Source organism: Haplochromis burtoni, unplaced genomic scaffold (genome assembly GCF_018398535.1).
Source record: "Haplochromis burtoni strain Fernald_Lab_line unplaced genomic scaffold, NCSU_Asbu1 Contig_1864, whole genome shotgun sequence".
Taxonomy (NCBI): Eukaryota; Metazoa; Chordata; class Actinopteri; order Cichliformes; family Cichlidae; genus Haplochromis; species Haplochromis burtoni.
Window position 1 is genome coordinate 1 of NW_024584225.1, and position 18,224 is coordinate 18,224.

At 40.8% G+C, this 18,224-nt stretch overlaps 1 protein-coding gene across 2 annotated transcripts; it reads left to right on the forward strand.

The window, feature by feature from the left end:
• The first annotated feature begins 10,187 nt into the window (after positions 1 to 10,187).
• Positions 10,188 to 17,923, forward strand: LOC102307333 (CAD protein). 2 transcript variants are annotated; one of them, XM_042217364.1, is made up of 12 exons: positions 10,188 to 10,345; positions 10,469 to 10,609; positions 10,699 to 10,788; positions 13,076 to 13,214; positions 13,755 to 13,948; positions 14,052 to 14,126; positions 14,280 to 14,492; positions 14,661 to 14,786; positions 14,873 to 15,028; positions 15,119 to 15,220; positions 15,771 to 15,865; positions 16,112 to 17,923. In XM_042217364.1, the coding sequence occupies exons 2-12, from the start codon at positions 10,505 to 10,507 to the stop codon at positions 16,209 to 16,211; spliced, it is 1,395 nt and encodes a 464-aa protein (XP_042073298.1). In that variant the 5' UTR covers positions 10,188 to 10,345; positions 10,469 to 10,504; the 3' UTR covers positions 16,212 to 17,923. The 2 variants fall into 2 exon arrangements, with proteins under 2 accessions (XP_042073298.1, XP_042073297.1); XM_042217363.1 differs by lacking the exon at positions 10,188 to 10,345 and having other exon boundaries at positions 10,394 to 10,609.
• The last annotated feature ends 301 nt before the right edge of the window (positions 17,924 to 18,224 follow it).

An 18,224-nucleotide genomic window follows, 5' to 3' on the forward strand; every position in this document is an offset into this window, starting at 1 on the left:
TATGAGTTTTAAAGTCAATGTTAGAGTTGACTGTTTTCTGTCTTTACAGGAAACAAAACACAGATGGATGAAGATGCTGTGAGTTTTACATAATAATTATTTTACATTTTAAATAATTAAATGTTTCTTCAACTGACATTAAATAAACAACAAATCCGATCATCTCTGAGGGGTGTCAAGAACTAAACTGCCTTCACAGACACAGTTTACCAGCTGATGTAACCAGATTATGTCTGTTTTTCAGGGACTGAGTTTAAACCCAGCAGAGACTCAGTCACACACGACACCGAGTTAAAACCACTTCTTCTTCTTCTCTAATTAAGTTAGAAATGCATGAGTCTCACTGAGAAAGCGTACAAGATAAGGAAGTTAGACAATGGAGCTGTAGAACTGTGCAACAGACCGTGAATTCAGAAAAGTTAGGTCAGAGAAAGAAAAGACAACATTTTGGGACATCATTCACGAGATATACCATGACGCTGATACGAGTTAAAGACATCAAAGTGTATCATGTGTGAAGAGTTGCTGGTGTCACATGACACAGTGTCACATATTACTGAGTCAGCATGTTCTCGTCTTGACTGTTTAGGCTGATCCTGCAGTTTCCTATGCCACCGTCAGCTACACCAAAAACACCAACGGCAACACCAGGGTAAGGTGTTTTTCTTCTTCTTCTGGATATGTTCTGTAGTATCTTAGTTATGAAGTTAAACTTGTATGAAGTGATGACAAGAGGCTTGTTTGTTTTAATGTTGTTTTTGGTTTTTTTGCTTTGGTTCCCTCTACTGACGTGTTCTACATCCAGCTGTTCACTGGAAAACTAATGTTGTAGTGCAACCCCAATATAAATAAATACAGAATAAAAATGGAATAAACTCGTGTTTTATTCTCAAGGGAAGATTTAAAAAATCTAATGTTTAAACTGAGAAATTTTACTATTTTATTAAAAAAAAGTTTATGTTGAATTTGAAAGTTGGGGTCAAAGAAAACATTAAACACAACCATGACTGAATCATGGAAACAACTGCATGTTTCAGAAATAGTTCCAGAAATCACCGTCTGTGAACACAGTTTACTGAGCCATCCACAGCTGTCTCTTTCAGGGAAGACCATCCATATTTCAGCAACAACACTAAGCCGCATACTGCATTACAACAGCGTGGCACTGTAGTAGAAGCTGAAAACATTTGGCATGTGATAAAAACAGAAAATAGGACTATTGAGCAGCTTTCCTATATCTGACAGGAATGGGACAATATTTGTCTCCCAAAAGTCCAACAACTGGTCACTTCAGTTCCCAGATGGTTATAAAATCTGCTATCTGCACTCTTGGTGGCGCTGTCACTTGGTGTTCGCTCGCTCTGCGGTAGAGTATCACTTCCTGTTCCTGCTCAAACACAGTGGTGTTTCTGAGTAGCTTATTTGCTTAGCAATTTAATTAACAACTTTTAAATACATTCTTCTTTCATAGTATAATCTTCACGTGCTTCATCCGAAGCACACTTTCTGTGTACTCACTACCTAATTTATAGCCAAAGTATTCACTCACTGTCTCTGTACTGTTTCGCTAGCTTAGCTTAGCTCGTAGCCGACTCGTTAGCACCATGGCTACTTCACCTGTCCCTCCTGCACTTTCTTGCTCATTGTGTCAGATGTTTAGTTACTCCTCGGCCTCCTTTAGCAGTAATGATATCTGTAACAAATGTAGCATATTTGCAGCTCTGGAGGCCAGGATTACTGAATTGGAGACTCGGCTTCGCACCCTTCATTCACCCGTAGCTAGCCAGGCCCCTGTAGCTGGTGCAGCCGAAGATAGCGTAGGCCCCGCTAGCTGTTCCCCGGCAGACCCCAAGCAGCTGGGGAAAGAGGGCGGCTGGGTCACGGTGAGGAGGAAGCATAGTCCTAAACAGAAGCCCCAGGTACACCACCAACCCGTTCATGTGTCTAACCGTTTTTCCCCACTCGGCGACACACCCGCCGGGGGTCAAACTCTGGTAATTGGTGATTCTGTTCTCAGACATGTGAAGCTAGAGACACCGGCAACCATAGTCAATTGTCTTCCAGGGGCCAGAGCAGGCGACATTGAAGGAAATTTAAAACTGCTGGCTAAGGGTAAACGTAAATTCAGTAAGATCATAATTCACGTCGGCAGTAATGACACCCGGTTACGCCAATCGGAGGTCACTAAAATCAATATTGAATCGGTGTGCAACTTTGCCAAAACAATGTCGGACTCTGTAGTTTTCTCTGGTCCCCTCCCCAATCAGACCAGGAGTGACATGTTTAGCCGCATGTTCTCCTTAAATTGCTGGCTGTCTGAGTGGTGTCCCAGAAACGATGTGGGCTTCATAGATAATTGGCAAACCTTCTGGAGGAAACCTGGTCTTGTTAGGAGAGACGGCATCCATCCCACTTTGGATGGAGCAGCTCTCATTTCTAGAAATATGGACAAATTTATTAAACCCCCCAAAATATGACTATCCAGAGTTGGGACCAGGAAGCAGAGTTGCAGTCTTACACGCCTCTCTGCAGCTTCTCTCCTCCTGCTACCCCCCCAAAAACCCATCTCCATAGAGACTGTGTCAGCTTCCAAAAAGACAAAAAACAAACTAAAAACCAGCAACAAACAACTTAAACATAAACAATTACAAAGAAAGAACAATACAGTATCCACATCTGAACCAAAGAGTAAAACAGTGAAATGTGGATTATTAAATATTAGGTCTCTCTCCTCCAAGTCTCTGTTAGTACATGACTTAATAATTGATCAACAAATTGATTTACTCTGCCTTACAGAAACCTGGTTGCAGCAGGATGATTATGTTAGTTTAAATGAATCAACACCCCCGAGTCATTCTAACTACCAGAAATCTCGAAGCACAGGCCGAGGGGGCGGTGTGGCAGCAATTTTTCACACCAGCCTATTAATTAATGAAAGACCAAGACAGACTTTTAATTCATTTGAAAGCCTGATGCTTAACATTGTCCACCCCAGCTGTGAAACTCAGAAACCAGTCTTACTTGTTATCATCTATCGTCCACCTGGGCCTTACACAGAGTTTCTGTCTGATTTCTCAGACTTTATATCTGATTTAGTTCTGAGCTCAGATAAAATAATTATTGTGGGTGATTTTAACATCCATGTAGATGCTAAAAATGACAGCCTCAACATGGCATTTAATCTGTTATTAGACTCAATTGGCTTCTCTCAAAATGTAAAAGAACCCACCCACCACTTTAATCACACTCTAGATCTTGTTTTAACATATGGCATAGAAACTGAACATTTAACAGTGTTTCCTGAAAACCCTCTCCTGTCTGATCATTTCCTGATAACATTTACATTTACAATAATTGATTACACAGCGGTGAAGAGTAGACTTTATCAAAGTAGATGTCTTTCTGAAAGCGCTGTAACTAAGTTTAAGAATATAATCCACCCACTGTTATCATCTTCAATGCCCTGTACCAACACAGAGCAGAGCAGCTATCTGAACGCTACCCCAACAGAGGTCGATTATCTTGTTAATAATTTCACCTCCTCACTACGTACGACTCTGGATACTGTAGCTCCTGTGAAAACTAAGGTCTCTAATCAGAAGTATTTGACTCCGTGGTATAATTCTCAAACACGTAGCCTAAAGCAGATGACTCGTAATCTGGAGAGGAAATGGCGTGTCACAAATTTAGAGGATCATCATTTAGCCTGGAGAAATAGTTTGCTGCTTTATAAGAAAGCCCTCCGCAAAGCCAGAACATCTTACTATTCATCACTGATTGAAGAAAATAAGAACAACCCCAGGTTTCTCTTCAGCACTGTAGCCAGGCTGACAAAAAGTCAGAGCTCTTTTGAGCCAACCATCCCTTTAACGTTAACTAGTAATGACTTCATGAACTTCTTCACAAATAAAATTTTTATCATTAGAGAAAAAATTACCAGTAATCATCCCACAGATGTAATATTATCTACAGCTACTCTTAGTACCATTGATGTTAAGTTAGACTCTTTTTCTCCAATTGATCTTTCTGAGTTAACTTCAATAATTACTTCCTCCAAACCATCAACGTGTCTTTTAGACCCCATTCCTACAAAACTGCTCAAAGAAGTCCTGCCATTAATTAATTCTTCGATCTTAAATATGATCAACCTATCTCTAATAATCGGCTATGTACCACAGGCCTTCAAGCTGGCTGTAGTTAAACCTTTACTCAAAAAGCCATCTCTAGACCCAGCAGTCTTAGCTAATTATAGGCCAATCTCCAACCTTCCTTTCATATCAAAAATCCTTGAAAGAGTAGTTGTCAAACAGCTAACAGATCATCTGCAGAGGAATGGTTTATTTGAAGAGTTTCAGTCAGGTTTCAGAGCTCATCACAGCACAGAAACAGCTTTAGTGAAGGTTACAAATGATCTTCTTATGGCCTCTGACAGTGGACTCATCTCTGTGCTTGTCCTGCTAGACCTTAGTGCAGCATTCGATACTGTTGACCATAATATCCTATTAGAGCGATTAGAACATGCTGTAGGTATTACAGGTACTGCACTGCAGTGGTTTGTATCATATCTATCTAATAGACTCCAATTTGTGCATGTAAATGGAGAGTCCTCTTCACACACTGAGGTTAATTATGGAGTTCCACAGGGTTCAGTGCTAGGACCAATTCTGTTTACATTATACATGCTTCCCTTAGGCAGCATCATTAGAAGACATAGCATACATTTTCACTGCTATGCCGATGACACCCAGCTCTATCTGTCCATGAAGCCAGATAACACACACCAATTAGTTAAACTGCAGGAATGTCTTAAAGACATAAAGACCTGGATGGCCGCTAACTTTCTGCTTCTTAATTCAGATAAAACTGAGGTTATTGTACTCGGCCCTGAAAAGCTTAGAAATATGGTATCTAACCAGATTCTTACTCTGGATGGCATTACCTTGGCCTCCAGTAACGCTGTGAGGAACCTTGGAGTCATTTTTGACCAGGACATGTCCTTCAACGCACATATTAAACAAATATGTAAGACTGCTTTCTTCCATTTGCGCAACATCTCTAAAGATTAGAAATATCCTGTCTCAGAGTGACGCTGAAAAACTAGTTCATGCATTTATTACTTCCAGGCTGGACTACTGTAATTCATTATTATCAGGATGTCCAAAAAACTCACTGAAAAGCCTTCAGCTAATCCAAAATGCTGCAGCAAGAGTCCTGACAGGGACTAGAAAGAGAGAGCATATTTCTCCTGTTTTGGCTTCCCTTCATTGGCTTCCTGTTAAATCCAGAATTGAATTCAAAATCCTGCTCCTCACATACAAGGTCTTAAATAATCAGGCCCCATCTTATCTTAATGACCTTGTAGTACCATATCACCCTATTAGAGCACTTCGCTCTCGCTCTGCAGGCCTACTTGTTGTTCCTAGAGTATTTAAAAGTAGAATGGGAGGGAGAGCCTTCAGTTTTCAGGCCCCTCTTCTGTGGAACCAGCTTCCAGTTTGGATTCAGGAGACAGACACTATCTCTACTTTCTAAGATTAGGCTTAAAACTTTCCTTTTTGCTAAAGCATATAGTTAGGGCTGGACCAGGTGACCCTGAATCCTCCCTTAGTTATGCTGCAATAGACGTAGGCTGCCGGGGGATTCCCATGATGCATTGAGTTTTTCCTTTCCAGTCACCTTTCTCACTCACTATGTATTAACAGACCTCTCTGCATTGAATCATATCTGTTATTAACCTCTGTCTCTCTTCCACAGCATGTCTTTATCCTGTCTTCCTTCTCTCACCCCAACCGGTCGCAGCAGATGGCCGCCCCTCCCTGAGCCTGGTTCTGCCGGAGGTTTCTTCCTGTTAAAAGGGAGTTTTTCCTTCCCACTGTCGCCAAAGTGCTTGCTCATAGGGGGTCATATGATTGTTGGGTTTTTCTCTGTATCTATGAAGCGCCTTGAGGCGACTTTTGTTGTGATTTGGCGCTATATAAATAAAATTGAATTGAAAATCTTGTTAAATGATGGGGGGATGCTACACAGTAATGGCCCTGTCCCAATTTCTTTGAGCTGTTGCTGAAATCAACAAATAAATCATTGCATTCTTTGATTTACATTCTACACAGCTTATCAATGTTTTCAGAAATATGTCCTGTACTTTTCTCTAATATGTATTATCTTTATTTGTAGACCACACTAAGCCAGAGTTTGAATAAAGACTTCAAACAGACCTCCGGTTGTTTTGCTATGGATGTCAGTGGCTGCTGTGTGTTTAGTTTGTTTGTCTGTCAGTGAGATTATTCCAAAGAGCATGAGCAGAGGAAGATATCATTATGTGTCACACAGGTTTCCTTTTGTTTCCCAGATGCAGGGTGATGATGACAATGATGTGACCTACTGCACCGTGAAGGCTCCTTCGTCTTCTGCTGCAACCACTGCTGATCCCGACAACCTCTACTCTACTGTCAACTTCCCAATCACATAGCACAAGCAGCTCACAAAAGGACTTGTATTTAATGGAAAATTATAAAGTATAATTGGTGCCTGGACTACTTTACGTAAGTTATGAGCTGTAGCAAATACTCCAAAAGAAGGCTGGCTAGATGGAAAATATACAATTACATCAAACACTGGTGTTTCCTGGCAGCTGGACGGCTACATGACCCACAGCTTTCAATGTCACGGTATCCTCTGTAATCATGTTTAGCCCTGTCTTTTCTATTTTTCCTGTTTTAGTTTGTTAGTTAATTAACTTTCCTTTAGTCGTCCTATTTAGCCAAATAAAATAACTTTCTTTGCTCTGTTTTTCCTCCATTTGTGTCCTGTTCACATCTACTCTAGGACATTCACTTGTCAGTCTTCTTTTCATTAAATTTAATATGTAATATGAGTGTATGTCTTTTAACCCATTTGTTTAATGTCTTTCTTTATTGAAGATATTTTATATTGTATGAAATCACTAAACTGATCAACCAAAACAATAGAAGCACCCGTTTATTTTATTATTGTTTACTTCAAAACTGCAAGTCCTCTTCTAGCATTACATTACACTCAAAAACATTACTAACCCTCAAAATCATCAGGAGCTTATTTCGACTTTAAAGGTTTATTCATTCAAAAAATTTATCATTATAGAATGTGTTTGGTTAGGGTGACCAACCGTCCTCGTCCACTTTTCACGTTCTGTCCAGGGCGTCCGGAGGGATTTTTGAGATTGATAAAAATGTCCGGGTTTTCCTATAGGCCTACAGAGGACCCATGTGTGTGACGTCATCCCCGAGCTGCTGCTTTGTGAGCGCTTGTTCTGTGCTCAGAGGGTACAGACAGCACGCAGCAACACGCCTAATGATGTTTAAAAGATCCCAAAGAGCAACTCCAACTTTTCAGATGAACTGCAAAAGAAATTTCCCTCATACCGACCCAGTACTGGTAATTTTTTGTCATGGTCCTGGGTTGGTGACCCAGCGCTTTGAGTTTATTATCATTTTTCTAGTTTATTCTGATTTTGTATTTGTTCTTAGGGTTTGAGTTGTGCGTTTCTATCATCCCTACCTGTGCCTCCCCTCTGTGTTCTGTTCGTGTCCCCAGTTGGTAGTGTAAAACAGTTTGTGAGTTTCCTGTTTTACTTTGTAGGTTTGTGTCTCGTTATGTCCATTAGTTCCAGCTGTGTCCCCGCCTGTCTGCCATTTCCTAATTACCTGGTGTGTGTGTATTTATACTGCGTGTCTGCCTGTGCTCCTCGTTGTGTTGTCTGTGTTCATTCTCTGTGTTACTCTGCGTACGTGGCATTACTCTGTGAATCCCCTGCGTGCTGTCCTCCTTTCATGTTCAGGTTTGCTACTCTTTGCTTTAGTTTCTCCCAGTTTAGTTCATCCGTGGTTCTGTTTTGCCATCCCCACTTTGTTTGGTATTCTTAATAAATCACCCTCACATCTGAATAAGTGCTGCATTTGAGTACTTCCACACATCACATGGCTGCTGCCCCAGTCGTGACATTTTTCTTATGCAGATGAGATATTATTTCTGTACCAGTATTTAATTCCAGAGGCTTTTAAGGTATTGTTTTGCACTTGACTTGTAAAAGCCTATATGACATTTTTTATTTCACAATTCATTAACCGCACAGAGAAGGCATCATGTTAAATGTTTCTTTAAGCAAATTCTTCATGACTGAGCCAAGTGGCCTCTTTTTTTGGAAATCAAAATATGTTACATATATTTAAATTAATCAAAGTCAGCATCTTGGGCGCATGTTTGTTTTTTACACGTTTGTATGTATTTATGTTAAATCACGTGTCAGACAGCTTCACTTTTGTTTCTCAGGTCTTTGATAACAAAGATGATCCATACAGCACTGTGAAGGCTCTTTCTTCTTCTGCTGCAGCCACTGCTCATCTCAGCAACCTCTACTCTACTATCAGATTTCCAGCCATATAGTTCAAATATTATACAAAAAGGACTTCAAAGACTTTTTGTTTTGATTTCTCATGGAGAAACGTGTTAGCAATATGCTAAATGGCTTAAAATATTCCTGTTAGATTGCTCAATGTGACACAGATGTGGAACACACTGAACTTAATAGGTCTAAAAAAGAAACACCTGTTACTGTGCTGGCTGCATTGTTGTCTTATAGAACAATGCTGTTTTCTTTTGTCTGTAAATATATCACCAGTGTATGAATGTGAGGGTGAATGAATAGTGGTATTGTAAAGTGCTTTGAGTCCCGAAAAGCGCTATATAAATACAATCTATTATTATTATTATTATTATTATTATTATATCAGAAATGTATTTTTGCATTTTTAATGAAAATATACTTGATGCCAGGTTTATTTTCACAAGGTTATGAAGTGAAGACAAGACTGGGTGGATGGAAAACACAGCTATTACACCAGATACAAGGCAGTTTTTCAATATAAACTTTGTCTCTCAGTACACGGTAAACTTTTGCTGTATGAAACCAGACCAGTGTCTTTCTAACCACAAAAACTTTATATAGACATTGTTGTTAGTAATTAGAAACATATGGGGGTTAAATTTTCATTAAAAATCTGTTTGTTGTTTCAGTGTAAGCCAGTAAAATAAACTGAGAAAAGATGGCAGCTGGCCTGCAGTGTTCAGCATCATCGCCCTCTGGATTTATGTTGTATTTGAGGTGTGGATTCCTGTTTTGATGTCTTTAACATTCTGGTGATGCTGAGCTTTAGTTTTGTTGTATTATTTGAGTTTTTGAGCTTTGGTTGGTGTTTAGTTCTTGAGTTCTGGTGCTTATTTGGAATATTTTTTTGTGTGTTTCTGTCTCACTTACGTAGTTGTACCCTTTCTCTTATCATGTTTAGTGGGATTTCTAGTTTTGGTTGTCTTTAATGTTTTCATTTGAATGTGACTTTAATTTCCTGTGTTAGTTGCTTCTTTCTGCTGGGATCTTCTGCTCTGCCCTGATTGTTTTCACCTGTGTGTAATTACATTCATCCCCTCTGAATCATCTTCATTCATCAGTGTATAGTCCTGTCTTCTTTTTCTCTTTGTCTCTGACCAGCTGTCTCTCACTTTTTATATTTATGCCTTACTGGTTTCCCTGTAGTTTGGATGTTGGTTTGTCGTTTTTGGACTTATTGAACATATTCAGCCAAATACAAAAGCTCACTTTGGTTTACTTCTGTATTTGGGTCCTAAAACCAACTAATCCATAGCATTTAATATTGGTGACTAAATAACAATTAAAAAATCAATTTGTTTAATGCTTTTCTTTATTGAAGGGAGATCATTTGTGCTGCCAATAACTGCATTCATTTCAAACCAGCCAAAACAATAAAACCATGTGTCTTTTATTGTGTAGTTCTACTTACTGTCACCAAAATAGCTATGATTAGCTTCCCGGTGTTTGTGGAACCAGGTTGATCTTTTAAGCTGTGAACAATGTCGTATAGTGCCTGTGGAATGAGCTTTAGTTTACAGATCGTTTACCTGTAGCTCCCCTTCATTCCACTTGAGGTCACCAGTCTTTCATTTTGCATCACACCAAACTCACTTCCTCCCATTACTCTCAGCTCTTCTCATGTGTAGATATGTGTGTAGATAGAGAGATAGATATATAGAGAGAGATTTTTAGACTAACAACAACCTGTATTCTCAGCAGTTTAACGAAGTTGTAAATTAACTGTAACTGTACATTTCAAACAGAGGGAAATAAGTGAAAACAGCAAGAGGAAAGAGAACAAATTAGGATTGAGGAGGAGAAAGAAGAGAAGAGGCTGACCTGCAGAGGGCACACTTACTGGAGGAATATGAAGATGAGCAAAGGAAAGAGAAAAGGAGGACTGAGGTGACGAGCTCGCCTGTGACCGTTGTCGTCGTGGAGGTACACAGACAAACACAAAGGGAATTCATTTTAAGGAGACCATATTTTGATGCAGTAATTAGCAGCCTATCCATACTCTGATGAAATATGTTCCTAATTATTTATCAATTACGTGTCTTTCAGGTGGACCTGGAGCAGGAGTGGGTTATTCCTCAGGCCATGCAGTTCACTAAGTCTAAGTGGACTCCTTTCGAAGGTATGAAGGTGAAAGGTAAAGTCCGCCGCGTGGTCCTGCGAGGAGAGGTGGCCTACATCGACGGCCAGGTCAGCATTCGTGCGTTTTGCTTTTGAACAAGAAAACAAAGAGAATAAATGTAGTTGATCTAATAAAGTACGTGTCCTGTCTCCTTCAGGTGCTCGTGCCTCCAGGTTACGGTGAGGATGTGAAGACTTGGCCCACTTCTTCCACCCATCCTCCAGAACCTGTCAAAGAAACTCCAATGGTAATAGAAGTGAATGCGGTAATAATGCAGCTGCCTTTCATGCTTTCTGTTGTAAGATAAAGACTCTACAATAATATTACATCACATTGGTGTTTTGGCCACCGCCATGATTATTTTTGGAGCCAAAATTGACCAGATTTAAGAAGAGAGTGAAGTTATCTGTCAACACTAACACACTTCTTTAGCAGCCATAGCCATGAAGAACGTGCACACAGCAGCAGATATCGGCTAGTTGATGCTAAGTAAATGTAACTGAAAGAAAACACTAGAATTTCATTCAACAAATTGAATAAAAGAACTTCTTAGATGTAATTACAGGGAGTGCAGATTATTAGGCAAATGAGTATTTTGTCCACATCATCCTCTTCATGCATGTTGTCTTACTCCAAGCTGTATAGGCTCGAAAGCCTACTACCAATTAAGCATATTAGGTGATGTGCATCTCTGTAATGAGAAGGGGTGTGGTCTAATGACATCAACACCCTATATCAGGTGTGCATAATTATTAGGCAACGTCCTTTCCTTTGGCAAAATGGGTCAAAAGAAGGACTTGACAGGCTCAGAAAAGTCAAAAATAGTGAGATATCTTGCAGAGGGATGCAGCAGTCTCAAAATTGCAAAGCTTCTGAAGCGTGATCATCGAACAATCAAGCGTTTCATTCAAAATAGTCAACAGGGTCGCAAGAAGCATGTGGAAAAACCAAGGCGCAAAATAACTGCCCATGAACTGAGAAAAGTCAAGCGTGCAGCTGCCAAGATGCCACTTGCCACCAGTTTGGCCATATTTCAGAGCTGCAACATCACTGGAGTGCCCAAAAGCACAAGGTGTGCAATACTCAGAGACATGGCCAAGGTAAGAAAGGCTGAAAGACGACCACCACTGAACAAGACACACAAGCTGAAACGTCAAGACTGGGCCAAGAAATATCTCAAGACGGTTTTTCTAAGGTTTTATGGACTGATGAAATGAGAGTGAGTCTTGATGGGCCAGATGGATGGGCCCGTGGCTGGATTGGTAAAGGGCAGAGAGCTCCAGTCCGACTCAGACGCCAGCAAGGTGGAGGTGGAGTACTGGTTTGGGCTGGTATCATCAAAGATGAGCTTGTGGGGCCTTTTCGGGTTGAGGATGGAGTCAAGCTCAACTCCCAGTCCTACTGCCAGTTTCTGGAAGACACCTTCTTCAAGCAGTGGTACAGGAAGAAGTCTGCATCCTTCAAGAAAAACATGATTTTCATGCAGGACAATGCTCCATCACACGCGTCCAAGTACTCCACAGCGTGGCTGGCAAGAAAGGGTATAAAAGAAGAAAAACTAATGACATGGCCTCCTTGTTCACCTGATCTGAACCCCATTGAGAACCTGTGGTCCATCATCAAATGTGAGATTTACAAGGAGGGAAAACAGTACACCTCTCTGAACAGTGTCTGGGAGGCTGTGGTTGCTGCTGCACGCAATGTTGATGGTGAACAGATCAAAACACTGACAGAATCCATGGATGGCAGGCTTTTGAGTGTCCTTGCAAAGAAAGGTGGCTATATTGGTCGCTGATTTGTTTTTGTTTTGTTTTTGAATGTCAGAAATGTATATTTGTGAATGTGGAGATGTTATATTGGTTTCACTGGTAAAAATAAATGATTGAAATGGGTATATATTTGTTTTTTGTTAAGTTGCCTAATAATTATGCACAGTAATAGTCACCTGCACACACAGATATCCCCCTAAAATAGCTAAAACTAAAAAAACTAAAACTTCCAAAAACATTCAGCTTTGATATTAATGAGTTTTTTGGGTTCATTGAGAACATGGTTGTTGTTCAATAATAAAATTATTCCTCAAAAATACAACTTGCCTAATAATTCTGCACTCCCTGTAGTTTAAAATGCTGTAAAAGACAGAGCAAGCAAAATCGAGAGGTTCAGATCAGTGATTAAAGTTGGTGTTTCTTCCATGCCTGAAATGTCTGGTAGGAGGCAAACAGCAGGTATCAACTTGTTCCTTTTGAAATGTGGAGGAAAAGCAGCTCCTCACTTTATTCCTAAGAAAGAGGTCTTAGACGCCACCGTTTGGAGGAAGCTCTTTTCCGGTGCTTATATCCCCGGTCTTCTTTCTTATGAGCATAGATGACATCTAAAAAGTTCACAGAATTTGGTGAACGTACAGCTAACAGAGTTTAATTACAAACAAAAACCTTTAAAGCCTGTACTTAGAACTGTTTTGAGTGTTTCTTGAACTCCTCTATGTGGGGATTATTTCATGTGTTTTGTTTACATTAATTCTGCTCCATCAGACTCCTGAGCGTCGGCGTCCAACTCCACCCCAGGATGGAGTGCGGACTCGAGCTGCGAGCCCACGACGCATTGGTGGAGAAAGCCGCTACCTGCTGCCGCCCCGCATCCACCGTGCCTCTGATCCCGGCCTGCCACCAGGTATTACAGCTCCCACAATGCTTTGGAACAGCAGATTTTTGTTTTACCTCGAGGGTTTCTCCCAATGTTTCTATCAGAGTTTCTACCAGTGTGTTATCAGCCTGCCTGGCTGTGGTGGGGCGTGGTCTGCGGTGCTGTGCAGGGAGGGCGGACGCACCTGCACGGCATCCTTAATCCTAGTTAAAAACACGGGGACTCGGGGGCTTGGGTAGGTTGTGGTGAGATGTAAATAAAGATGGCGCCGAATGATACTCCGTGGTCCCGCCGTGCCTTATTCTCGCCACACTGGCCTTAACAGGGGATTTTTAAAGCCTTCTTTAGGCAAAAGGTATCAATAAGTTGAAAGAGGGGTTAAAAAATGAAGCAGATGTTATCATATCATGTTCAGCTGGTATGTCCATTAATCAAGTATGTCAAAACTGTTCATTGCCGTATAAAAACAAGTTTAATTAAAGTTGTTTGATGTTCTCCTGCTGATTCTCAGTGAAACACCTTTGCTGTGTTCCAGTCATTGATACACTGCGACTCTTATCCCCACAGAGATGGTCATGCTCCCACCAGCCGCTGCTGTTGACGGGTACAGCCATCCTCCCCCACTGTCCAGGCTGCTGTCCCCACAGTCTGGGTCAGGACAGGTGCCTCCTGGTCAGGTGTCACACCTGCAGATGTCTCCTCTGCTTCACCCACTGGTGGGACAGCACATCTTGTCTGTCAGACAGTTCAGCAAGGAGCAGGTACGCCGAAGAAGATGAAACACACACTGGGAATGCTGACAGGTTTAAAACAAGATCTCGGGTCTGAACAAAAGCTTATTTTTGTGTCCTTCGTTTGTTTCAGATCTCACACCTGTTCAATGTTGCTCACACTTTACGTTTGATGGTTCAGAAGGAACGAAGCCTGGAAATACTCAAGGTATCTCCTAAACGTGCCTCATGTTACTGCACTATTCACTAATTTCAGTTATGTGCTGTTACAATGGTGGATGTTCGTATCAAACATGACCAAAGTTATAGAATGATGAGGTACCTTAAAGTAATCCCTCATTCCTCATGCCTTCCTGTTCAGGGTAAAGTAATGGCCTCCATATTCTATGAGGTCAGCACTCGCACCAGCAGTTCCTTCGCAGCGGCCATGCAGCGTTTGGGCGGCTCCGTCGTCCATTCCAGCGAGGCCACTTCCTCCTCGCTGAAGGGAGAATCGCTGGCGGACTCTGTCCAGATCATGAGTGGCTACGCTGACGTCCTCGTGCTGCGTCACCCAACACCTGGAGCTGTAGAGGTGGATTTTAGATGGATACTTTTTTTACTAAAAGTTTTCTTTACGTAACAGAAAATAAAGACTAATTGGTCATAAAAGTAACTGCAGCAGCACCCTGTTGTGTTTTGATGCTTGTTTAGTTTGAAGATGAGTTTTTAATATCTGACGCACGTGACTCCTCCTTCTCAGAGCGCGTCCCGTCAGTGCCGTAAGCCGCTGATCAATGCTGGCGACGGTGTCGGGGAGCATCCCACTCAGGCCCTGTTGGACGTCTTCACCATCAGAGAGGAGCTGGGAACGGTCAACGGCATGACGGTGAGCGACATGATTCCTTTTTAATTTAATCTTCAGCCAGAATAAAACTTTACATGAAAACATGTTAAAACTGTGGCGTCTGTCAGATAACGATGGTTGGAGATCTGAAACATGGCCGAACGGTTCATTCCCTCGCCAAACTGCTGACCCAGTACCGCATCACTCTGCGTTACGTGGCTCCCAAAAACCTCCACATGCCAGCAGAGATCGTCAGCTACGTGGCCTCAAAGGGCATCAAACAGGTGAGGACTAAACATGGTTACACAGCAAAGAGGAGTTTTCACAAATATGTACTAAAAACTGCTAATTTAAAAAAACATGTTTGTTTGCAGGAGGAGTTTGACAGCATCGAGGAGGCTCTGCCTGACACCGACGTCCTCTACATGACGAGGATCCAGAAGGAGAGGTTTGCATCTGAGGAGGAGTACAAAGCCGTAAGTTTCATTTCACCGACGGGTTTTATTTTGTGACACAGATACTTGCATATACTCACAGCGCATCTGTAGTTTGGCCTGGTGCTTCCTGCCTCATGCTGGCCCGGTAATCGTTTTTGATATCGTTCAGTTGGTCTCATGGTGACATTTTCCCTAATCCACTATTCTGCACTGCAAACTCCACTGACTCCATCTGGTGAAGCTGGAGTTTGTCTGCATTTGGAGTTCATCTTTAGTGGAAAGCAGCTGATTTGTTCAGTTATTCGTCACAAAGTTCTTTCCAAATGAAATATTTCTAGAGGCAAAACTATTAAATAGAATTGTCTTAAGAAAACAAGAAGATATGCGAGAAAGAAGGCGTTCCCTCACCCCTCTACAGATGTAAGCGTGTGGGGAAATATGGAAGTGGAACCCTTTAGCTAAGCATTCATAGGTGCAGACAGAACCAATCAGCTCAGGTCTCATGTGAATGGATGATCCCGGAGTATTTGCAGTAAAATAAGATTAGAGTATTTGTGATCTTTAACTATGACTCTGTTGTTTCTCTCAGTGTTTTGGTCAGTTCGTCCTCACTCCTCACATCATGACTGGAGCCAAACAGAAGATGGTGGTGATGCACCCGCTGCCCAGAGTCAATGAAATCAGGTGAGACGCGCTCAGTCAAATGTCTGACAACAATATCAGTTCCAGCTGTGTTGTTTAAATGTTGCTTGAGCCCTTAAATGGGCTGCAAAAATGTAACGTTTTGTGTACAATGTCTAATTTCAGTACGGTTTCTTTTAACTAACTTAAATTTGAGCTGAATTTTATTTTAAACCCACCTTACATTATTTGCTATTGTGTTGATTAAGTGGACTAATGATCTGTTTCTCTTTGTTATTTCTCTCTCAGTGTGGAGGTGGACACAGACCCGAGGGCGGCATATTTCCGTCAGGCAGAGAATGGCATGTACATCCGAATGGCCCTGCTGGCCACCGTACTGGGCCGATAACTCAGTGTGTGTCACAGGCTGGGTCTCTGACCCAGCGCTCTGAGTTCATTTTGTATTTGTCTCATTTTAGATATGTGATTAGTTTGTGTCATTCCTATTTAGCTTTAGTTAAGGAAAGGCAGTTATTATTTATTGTTTCCTTGGTTTCTATGTTTGAGTTCTTGTATCGTTCATCACGTGTTAGGTCTGTTAAGCTTGTGTTGTCATGTCTAGTTTCAGTGTTTCCTGTTTTATTTTGAAGGAGTCGTGTGTTCTTTGTTCATTGTATTTAGTTTCACTTCCCCTGTCCTGTCATTAGGTTCATGTCAGTCAGCTGTTCCTCCATGTGTTCCCACTTCCCCTAATCACCTCCTGTGTATTTAAGTCCTGTGTTTTCAGTGTGTCATTGTCAGATCGTCTGCTTTGTTTGCAAGCCAAGAAGTTGCGTCAAGTTTCCTCATGTCAAGTCCATGTTCCTGTTGTAGGTTTTTAAGTTAATTTAGCTCACCCAGTTTAGTTTATTGTTAGCCTTGCATTTTGCCTTTTGTTTACAGTTATTTTGCCAGCCTCAATAAATGGCTCGTTTTCTGTTATTCAAGTCATGTTTCACATTTTGTTTCCGCCTGCATTTGGGTCCACCCTTCACTCTACACACAATCAGCCCTGCTGATTGTGACAGTGTGCTGCTTCTTTGTCCTACAAACTGTCAGAGAAACAAAAATGTATCTTTTCTGAAATCTATACATTTCTCATTTCCTGCCCCCGAGGGTGCAAGTAGGTTTAAATACTAGATTTAATACGGAGTTAAAGTTTATAACATGCTGCTGTAACACAGAACTTTTTTTTTTTCTCCAGTCACACAAATGTTTACTTGTTTTCTTTCCTGCTGTATTTCAAGATTCCTTTATTTTTACGTGTCTTAAAACCATTAACATAATTAACATATAGAACCAGAATCTGTCTTGTTTGAAATGGTTAAGAGATGATCAGTGTTTGTGCATCGATGACCCAAATCGAGGGGCAAAGGGAAGAAATAGGAAGTGGGTGTTACTATCGATGTCTTTTTTACATATATATATAATTTGCAGCTGCTGCATCTGATTAATGATGTTTAAAGGGACCAATGAGGATGTCAAAGAAGATAAATCCTGAATGCATTTTTACGTTTAGACCAATTTACTGGACCAGCTTCATCAGATGTTTGTTTGGGTTGGCACAGTCCTCTGAAAACCAGCAATGGTGGTTTACGCCTCGAGGTTTTTCAAAAGAGAATTTCTAACAAAATACAGAGAAAAAAATATTTTTACTACACCAAACAATCCGATTGATATTTTGTTTTAAAATGAGCAAAAGCAAAACTAAGTGTCTCTAATATATTTCTAGGTTACCGGAAAACTTTCATCATTCCAGCTCTACATGAGTATAATGGTACGATACGGCTTACTGCACATGTTTGTATCATGATTTCAGTCTGTTTCAGAGTCGTGACATTCTTGGTTGTATGAAATGGTTGTTTCCCTTTCTTCAAATGTGTTGCATTAACTGCAAGTGGAAACGCACAAATATCCTGAGAGCACAGTCTTTGATGATTTTGGGGTAATCTCTGTAACTGTCAGTAATTTCTTACACTGTTGACATAAACTTTTTTTTTTTTTAAATCAAAATCCAAACGGATGTTTGTAAAGTGTTGAACGACTTCTGTGTCATGTGGAGAAATAAATAATGAAAAAGGATGTTTCTCTTTGTGGTTGATTTCATTTAATACCCACAAATTATTTCAGAATTTTTAGTAACATAATTTAATGTCTTGTTTGGATCTTGTCGTTGTAGTTACGGATGATTGGTTGTGAGCTCATCCTGACTCAGTACTGGCAAAGGTCATGTCTAAATTGGCCACTTGATTAAGAACAAGTTTCTCACTATGTAAATTATTTTAATACTTCAAAGCTCATTTAACAGCTCAAGGATCCACAAAGGTTTATAGCTTCAGTATTGTAGTAAGACTAATGGAAATTGAAAGAAATGGTCATTGGT